Source organism: Cornus florida, unplaced genomic scaffold (genome assembly GCF_030987335.1).
Source record: "Cornus florida cultivar Cherokee Brave unplaced genomic scaffold, ASM3098733v1 CherokeeBrave_3.0.0_Hap2_Chr07, whole genome shotgun sequence".
Lineage (NCBI taxonomy): Eukaryota > Viridiplantae > Streptophyta > Magnoliopsida > Cornales > Cornaceae > Cornus > Cornus florida.
This window is the reverse complement of record NW_026775577.1, coordinates 38,728,350-38,737,236: the sequence shown is the minus strand read 5'-3', so window position 1 is coordinate 38,737,236 and position 8,887 is coordinate 38,728,350. Positions and strand designations below refer to the sequence as shown.

The 8,887-nt window shown below is 34.1% G+C and overlaps 1 protein-coding gene across 1 annotated transcript; it reads right to left on the bottom strand.

The window, feature by feature from the left end:
* Positions 1 to 3,012: 3,012 nt before the first annotated feature.
* LOC132267065 (8-hydroxygeraniol dehydrogenase-like) lies at positions 3,013 to 7,905 on the bottom strand. Its single transcript, XM_059768115.1, has 5 exons — positions 7,705 to 7,905; positions 7,427 to 7,540; positions 3,797 to 4,310; positions 3,550 to 3,703; positions 3,013 to 3,459 (listed from the first exon to the last, which is right to left on the bottom strand). Exons 1-5 carry the CDS (start codon positions 7,800 to 7,802, stop codon positions 3,251 to 3,253), a joined length of 1,089 nt encoding a protein of 362 aa, XP_059624098.1. The 5' UTR covers positions 7,803 to 7,905; the 3' UTR covers positions 3,013 to 3,250.
* Between the last annotated feature and the right edge of the window lie 982 nt (positions 7,906 to 8,887).

Genomic DNA, 8,887 nt, shown 5'->3' with positions numbered 1-8,887 from the left:
CTATCCACAGCTGTACCACCCACTAACCACTTTTGTCCTTTTCCCATAAATATCTCAGATTTGTCTTTTTTCAAAAAGCTCAGCCAGTTGGATCGATCCAACCTAAGTTCAATCGATCTCACTTACTTTCGATCGATCCAAGTTCAAGGTTTGATCGATCGAACTTCCTCCAATGCGAAAAAGTTCAAATTCCATCTCATTGAAAGTTGTCATTTATCCAATCATTAGGGAATAGTGTGTCCACGACCCCAACTCATTTTGGGTGTTATTTTGACTTACCTATATAAGGATAAGGATTGCTTTTACAAGAGAGAGCCAATTTAATTTTTCATATCATCTTTTGGAGAGGAAGCTTAGAGGAGGAGGCTAGAGACACCATTGGAGACTCTTCATCAACAAGGAGCAAATTTCAACCATGGAATTAGCCCTTAAGGGTTGGAGCATCATCACCATGAGTGGCTAGACATCCTCTTGGGGCTAGAGTTAGCCCCAACCATGCTTTCTATATCTTAATCTTGTGTATTATTGAGGGATTAGTGTTGTAATTGATGTTTTGACACTTTGATATATATAGATCTTGTTTATTCAATGATTTATATGGTTTAATGCTTCCAATTGGTCATTTCATTCTATTCGTATGTCTATGTATGCTAGAATAGATGTTCATATGCTTATCTCTAGATTTTGTGTTATTGATGCATGTCTATGTGTATTGATGCTATAAATTTGGAGATTGTCAAAACATTGTGCTTAAAAGAATGCTTTTGTGATTCTCTTGATGGTTCATGCTTATCTCTTGATGGATTATGCCTTTCCCCTAGTTTATTTTCATGCTAGTAGTGTAGATGTAGTGTAGTTGTAGTGTAGTGTTAAATGGGAGGACAATCTATGCTTGTTGTTTGATGATCCAAGCTTTTGAATGCAATTAGCATATGTCTCTATCCTTGTGTTGTATTTGGATTGTGAGCTTAATGAAAGGATTAATGACTTGTTTTGATTTATTGTGCCTTTCACAAGTTGTTTAGACAATATATGCTTCATTGCTTAGATATATTGTGCCTTTCACATGATGTTTAGACAATATATGCTTAACTAGTCATCCTTGCTTGTTGAATCAACCAAATACACACACACCAATATTTCAACCCACTATTTACCCTCATTAATTACTTGTCAATGATATAGAAATGCATTACTTGGTGGTGATCTCTAAACCCCAAGATCTCTCTCTCTTTCTCTTACTTACTCTTAATTGCACTCTTTTGCTATTACTTAGTTTAATTAGTTGCTCTTTAATCAACCAACCAACCAATTGTTTGATCACTCGACCTACTAGCCCTAATTGTGATTCCACGACATTGCTCAATCCCCATAATCCCTTGGGACGATCCCTACTCACTCTTACTACTTTAGTAGTAGTGTTGGTAGTGGTTTTTATAAATTTAAACTTGACCCAAAAGGCTTTTCTTGAACCGCACATTCACTACATCAATTTTGGCGTACAAGGAATGGCCGTCATCAGAGCACTTGATCATTGCATTTCCATTATTAGCTTTCATTACTATTTTATGCTTATGTTTATCTTTCATGATTAAGCTTCACGGTGGTAGTTTTGTTGAGCTAATACGCAGATTACAGGTTAAAGATGCTAAAACTATTGAAACTTCATGTGGTTCAAGAAAAGTTTCGCTTTTATTTATTTTTGACAATCATTGTAATTTGTTTTCTTGCTTGGGTATATTACATGTTGTTTTTAGTGGCTAAAGGAGGAGATTGTAAGATATAAATTTTGTAATTGGCAAATTTTGTTGTCAAAACGAGTTCGGTCGAGTTGTAAAATTTCAATTCATAATTTTAATATCTAAGATCAGAAGCGAATTTGAAGAAGTTCAAGTATTCATACTTTGATACACTCCAGGATTATGAGAACAATACTTTAGAGATGTAAGAGCTTCTGTGAGTACACTTGCGAGGATTATACTTATGTTTTTAGGAAGACTTTACATTCTGTGCAACTTGAACTGGTTTAAGTTTCTTGAAACATGTTCAACTTTTGAGGCTGTTTAGTGGTTTTCAAGTCTAACTTGAATTGGTTCAATCACCTCGAACCGGTTCAAGTGTCAAAGTTGTTTTGTCACAAAAACTCACTGGCCAACTTCACCCGGTTCAACCACCCTAAACCGGTTCAAGGTTTTCAGATCTGTTTTAGTAACTTACCTTCTTGATATATTTTTTTATTCCTATCTTGGGTAGACTTTCTCTATACTGTGTATGCACGAAATTGACTTGGTTTCCATATATCTTTAGGTCTTCCAAACTTCTATATAATCTCTCTTTTATTCAACTAGACTTTTTGTTCCAAAAAGTCATTATTTTGAGGAAGGCCTTTTGAGATATATTTTTCAGAAAATCAAATCTGATTTTTCTATTTTTGTTTTGAGAGCACACATATATATACAAGAGTGATTTAGTAGTGTTGGTCTCTATCTCATCGAAATTGGAGCATAATTGAAGATTCAAAAATTCCGAAATACGTATCTTGTTTCCACTACATCAAATTCAGATTCTAACAAAAAGAATTTCCGATCACACTTTTAAGAGGTCAAGACACTTGTGGAGTGTTGTTGACTACCAGCAATCCTTCTATAAGGTTCGAGGAATTTTGAAGCCGAAAGCTATTGGACGAGAAGTCGCAAAGTCAGAGGTGTCACGTAGACTAGGTATTGATAGAGTGAAGGAGGGTGTAAACCTAAGTCAAAGTTCAATATACTTAGTTTCATACATTTTACGCTCGAAACACTTTACTTGTTTTACTTTTCAATATTTATCTTTGCGATTGTAAATGCTCAAGTGATGATATTTCTGAGTAAATTGATCGATCACAAAAAATTTAAGTTGACCTAATATTCTCATTAGCTTTAGCAAGTATATCCTGCTAGTGATCATGGAACTTATGTACGTGGCATGTGGAAGATGATCTCCACAACAAAATACCAAATGAGATTGAAATCATAGAGCATGGGAAGGTTTGTTGTTCATTTTCATTAAATAAGCACAAGGTCTACAAGTTCAATTTTTAGTGGTCACAAGATGAAAAGAACCTGGCAACCGGCCTCCAAAAATACAAAGCATTTAGAAGGCACTTGAAAAGCTAATCAAGTCAATTCCACACACACAACTACTAAAATATGGATCCCTTGTCTGACCATGAAACATCCTAAGCAGAAGCCAAAATCCAGGAGCTACACGGCTAAGAAGGAGGAGCTTTCAGGGTGTTCCCAATGTCAAGGACGAATCGGTATCTAACATCAGTTTTTTGAAGGCGCTCCATAGCAGTGTTCACATAGTCCATTGGAATAACCTCAACATCAGCTGTTATGTTGTGCTTCGCCGCAAATTCGAGCATTTCTTGCGTCTCTTTCAACCCCCCAATGCTACTTCCGGCCACAATCTTTCTCCCTGCATTGCAACATAAATGCAAAGTTATGCTTAACACAAGCTGCCTCTTTCTCACATTGCTAGAACAGATTAGTGATGTTGAAAACTTACCCATAAGCAAAGGGAACACCGGTAGCTCTAGTGGTTTCTCTGGTGCACCGACCAAGACCAGCGTTCCGTGTGACTTCAACAGTCCAATCAATGGTAACATAGGGTGAGTTGCAGACACAGTATCAATGATCCCATCCATTGTGCCCATAGCAGCCTATATAAAACATTCCAAAACAAAAATTGTAACATACAATAATTTCGGTAAAGTTATAGTGCCTAAAACAGAAATGAAAAAAAGCATAGATACCTTCATCTGATCCGGGTCACGGCTGACCAAAAATGCGTCAGCCCCTAGCTTTTCAATGGCTTCTTCTTTCTTGCTAGGGGATGTACTGATCACCGTCACCTTAACCCCAAAAGCCTTTGCAAACTTCACAGCTACGTGGCCGAGACCCCCTAGACCTACCACGCCCACATGTTTACCCGGCTTGTCGAGTCCAAAATATTTCAGAGGGCTATAAGTTGTAATCCCCGCGCACAGGAGGGGAGCACCAGCATCAAGAGGCAGGCTTTCAGGCCAGTTAACCACAAAGTGCTCGTCAGCAACCATGGTATCAGAGTAACCTCCATATGTGACTGTTCCATCATAGTAGATTGAATTGTAAGTGAGCAACAGTTTAGGACAGTAGTTCTCAAGATCTTTAGCGCAGTTGTCACATGAGCGGCACGATCCAACCAAACAACCCACACCAACTTTGTCCCCAACTTTGAATTTCTCTACCTTGCTACCCACCTCAGTCACTACGCCCACAACCTCATGCCTGCATCAACCAATCCCATTGACATATATATGTGAGAGTCCATATTTTTGTAATATATCCAGAAAAAATCCAAAAACTAGAAACATACAATTAATCAGCATCCAAAAGGTTAGAGAAGAGTTACATGTCAAGAATATATACATCCATAAAAAGGCTACAGGTAGCTGCAAATATTAACATCGACAGTGATTGTAGGTAGCCCGTTGTTAACTCTACAAGGATTGATTGAGAGCTTAAATGTAACATGCATCAGGATCCCTTTAAACCGAAATCAGACTCAATTAATCTCCTTAAAGGCTCTCTCTCCAAATGGAATTTTTTATGCTCATTCCACTCAGAAAACTATCAGTAAAAGTAGTCCTTAAGTAACCACATGTTTTGTGATGATTTGGTTTCCTAAGCCTTCTATTCAAGTCCTTGATCAGCAACAATAGAAAAAACTTGAGTAAAAATAACTCTACCAAAAGTTCTTCATTCTATAGTCTTAGGCTATGATATTATTTTTTGGTAAAATGTGGAATACAGATCATTATAGTATTCTAGGTACTTATAAAAAAAAAATATACATATATATACAGTACTATAGGATTGCACAATTCATCTCAACAGTAATGTAACCAACAGAAGAACCCTGTCCAAAAGACTTTAGGCATGCACATTGATATATTCAACACTACACAATCATGTGTCATCTTTAAAGTCTAAAACTGTGGAAAAAAAAAAACACTCCAAATTATCTACTTAATTAAAACGGTGTTGTGCATCAAGGTTGCATCCCTGTTTAGCAGTGTTGTATTGGAGGGCATGGTTTTTAACCGCCAGTGATACTTACGAAGTTGAAGGTAGAGGGTTCAACTTCCCACATGGGGCATGCGTGTGTGAGTTTCATGCCACCAAAAAATAAAATAAAATAAACTTGGGCCTAGTGGGCATGCCACTTTGGCCATGCTTATTGTTTGATTTCCCAATTTGGTATGTGGTGCATAGTGGTATGGCCATATTTATTGTTTTTGTTTTTACGTTAATAAAATACACTTTTGCTTTACTTTTTGTTTGTTTTCCCTCATCAAGAAATACAAACACTTCGCCATAATGAAGACTAGTACCCTTGACCTTTTATTTGGGAATGTAAGGAATACCACTACACTCTTTCACATAAGTTAATGGGAAAAAAATTTAAGTATATTTAATTATATATATATATATATAAACGACATGTAAAAGCTTTGTCATTCCTATATTTGCAATAACACTAATAGGACTAACAGATTCAAAACATATAAACACGAGATTGTGTCACTTCATTGTCAAATTGAGTACCATCAACTAAATGGCTATGAATAACAAAACTATCTCTAAGCATTTCTTAGTATGGATAAATTAATTTGGCAAAGTACACATTCTTTAACAGGAGTGCTGAACACAGTCTATGCATTCACAGTCGCGCACATCTTATTGGTTGAAAAATAAGTATTGGTTGAAAAATAATTTCTAATTAATGTCGCTTTCCTATTTTTTTTTTGGAATTATAAAACTTCAACTTTGAGACCAAATTACCCTTTTAAATTATTCTCTCTTTCTTTATTCCTAATAACTTTCCTTCTTTCCTTTGTTAGATATATTTAACTTTTTTTTTTTTTCTTTTTTTTAACAATTGTCATTCATTACTTTCTTTCTCTTTTTTGTTCACTTGTCTTATATATATATATATATATATTCCACCTTGATGGATTTTGTATTTGATTTTATGTAATTTAATTGAAATAATAATATGAGATTTGAGTCTTAATTGAGGTAATATTATAAAATTTGAGTTTTAGTTAATATATAAAATAAGAGAAGTATGGTTTCCAATCTATTCACACTATGGTTAACTACTGTGTATATATATATATATAGAAAATGAAAAAAAAAAAAGAAAAAAAAGAAAAAAAAAAAAAGCAATCAATTCACATAATTTTTTTTCCCCTCGCTTTATCTAAAGAAGAGGGAGAAACAGTGAAAAATATATATATAGAGTTAAAAACAATTGGAAAAAAAAAAAGAAAAGAAAAAATAAGATAGGTAAGTAAAGAAGAATGAAGGTTATATATATATACACACACATACAAGCAGGGAAAAGAAATAAGATATATAGAAGGATCATTTGGTCTTAAAAGTTCAAATTTAATAATTTAAAAAAAAAAATAGGAAAGAGGCATTAATTACAACTCCCATAATTGAGTTTTTTAACCAATCAGATGTGCGACTGTGTTTAGCACTCCTTCAACAGATATGTTGCATTGAGGCTCCATTTGTTTGTTTGAGAAAATATTTTTTCCAGTGTTTGGTAGTCCCAAATTCAAAGAAAATCATTTCAACTTACCAATTAATCCTCCAAAACTAATCATGTCAAACAAGTACATGAAAGAGTTACATAATGACCAAAAAGCAGCCTAGAGAGAGTTTAGCGGGCAAGAGCCATTTTACATGTGCTATAAAGATTAATAAGGCCGATACCACGAGGCTAATCTCTTCTTTGAGAATAATTATACAATTTTCTATTTTTGTTATCATTATTGATTTTGTGAGGTAGTATCTTCTAAAGTGGAGAGAGAGAGAGAGAGAGAAAAAAAAAAAGTTTCATTCAATGAAACCGATTTCCTTATCATTTTTTTTTTAATTAATTGATTATTTTTTTTATATTTGTTGTCAAAATAATTATTATCAATGACTCAAATAAGAATTTTAATTCAAAAATATTTTATTAAAAATTTTATTAAAATCTTTGCCAAACACTTGAAAATAAAAAATAAATAAAAACATTCTACATGAAAAAGTGTTACATAGAAAATATTTTAAGCTAAAACAAACAGAGCCTGAAGGCAAAAAGCGATTAATTTGTTTTATTTTCATTATGGATTTTATAAAGAACCGTTCTATATGCATATCGACATATGTAATATATACACACATACACTTCTAATTTTGAATAGAATATTTATTCTCAAATTTTTTCATGAATCTATAATGTTCATGGAGATTCACATGAGCATCTCAATCGATCAAACAGTGGTTAGGGTGCAGAATCAACTAATTTCAAGATGAGAGCTAGAGAGAGAGGAGTTGAATCATACCCTGGGAGGATAGGATACATAGAGAATCCCCATTCGTTCTTGATGCAGTGAAGATCAGAGTGACAGATCCCACAATACAACACCTTGAACTTCACATCTTTCTCACCTGTTGCCCTGCAAACATCGTTTCAAACACCATTTTCATCAATCACCAAAATAAAAAATCAAACACTAATCAGATGATACCCTAGTCCCAATTTGCACGAAAAAACCAAAGAAATGTATATATACACAAACATATATATATATATATAGAGAGAGAGAGAGAGAGAGAATACCTTCTGGAGAATTTGAATGGAGAGAGAACACCAGAGTTGTCTCTAGCCGCCCATCCGAAGGCCTTCACTGGGTGCTCCGTCTCTGGTGATTTCGCCATGAGGAACAATTGTAGCAGTAACTTCACCCAAGCAATGAAAATGTATATATAGAGAGAGAGATTGTGAGAGAGACAAGCCTTCTTCTGTCTTCAGCCTTTTTACCGTCACACCTGGTGGTTGTGGCTCTTGTGAGGTACATAAATATAGTGGTTGGTGGCTGTGAGCTGACGTCATCGATGAGGTAAGAAATTAATTGTGATTTTTCTTCTCTTGTTTGACCAATGTAATATCTAAATATTTGATTTTTTTTGGATGATTCCAGAAACATCAAGATTTCTGTTTCGTCTGTTTTTTTTCTAAATTAATTTATTTTTGGAAGGTGAGAGAACATAAATTAATTCGGTAATACTCTGTATCTGTTTGAAATTTAAATTATTTCTTTCTTGGAGAAAAAAGTCCAAAAATAGGAGACATTATATAATATTTTACACGTGACATTCCCTCCTATAACTCATCAAGTTTTTTACCAACTTACCAGCACTTTTTTTTTTTTTAATACAAAAAAAAAAAAAAAAAAAAAAAAAAAAAACTTGCTGCTAAATATATCATCAAGTAAATTAAAAAAATGACCTTAAAAGCTCCCATTGAATATCATTTCCCATCCAAACAAGATCTCCCAAATTTATACATTGAATACCATTTATGTTCTTTCACCTACCAAAAATAAATTAAATTTAAAAAAAAAAAAAAGAGACGAAAAAGAAATCTTGATGTTTCTGGAATCATCCCACAAAAAATATCACATATTTAAAAATTATATTGGTCAAACAAGAGCAGAAAAATCACAACTTTAGCAAACCAATAACATGAAGACCTTTCAGAAGAAACAAAGGATATACTTGGAATGTTTCCTCTTGCTTTTTCCTCGAGTCCCTCGAGGAAAATTTGTCAAATCCCTGGAGACGAATGCGTACCTAAACTTCTACGTTGTTGTGTTTTTATGGACCGACCACATTGACTATCGACCACCGAACTATCGACCACCGAACTACAACCCCATTTGAAACCACAAACCCTAATTTTTAACTTTTTATTTAATTAAAAATCATCGTTCAACTCTAGAAAAATATTGAGCACCGTTTCA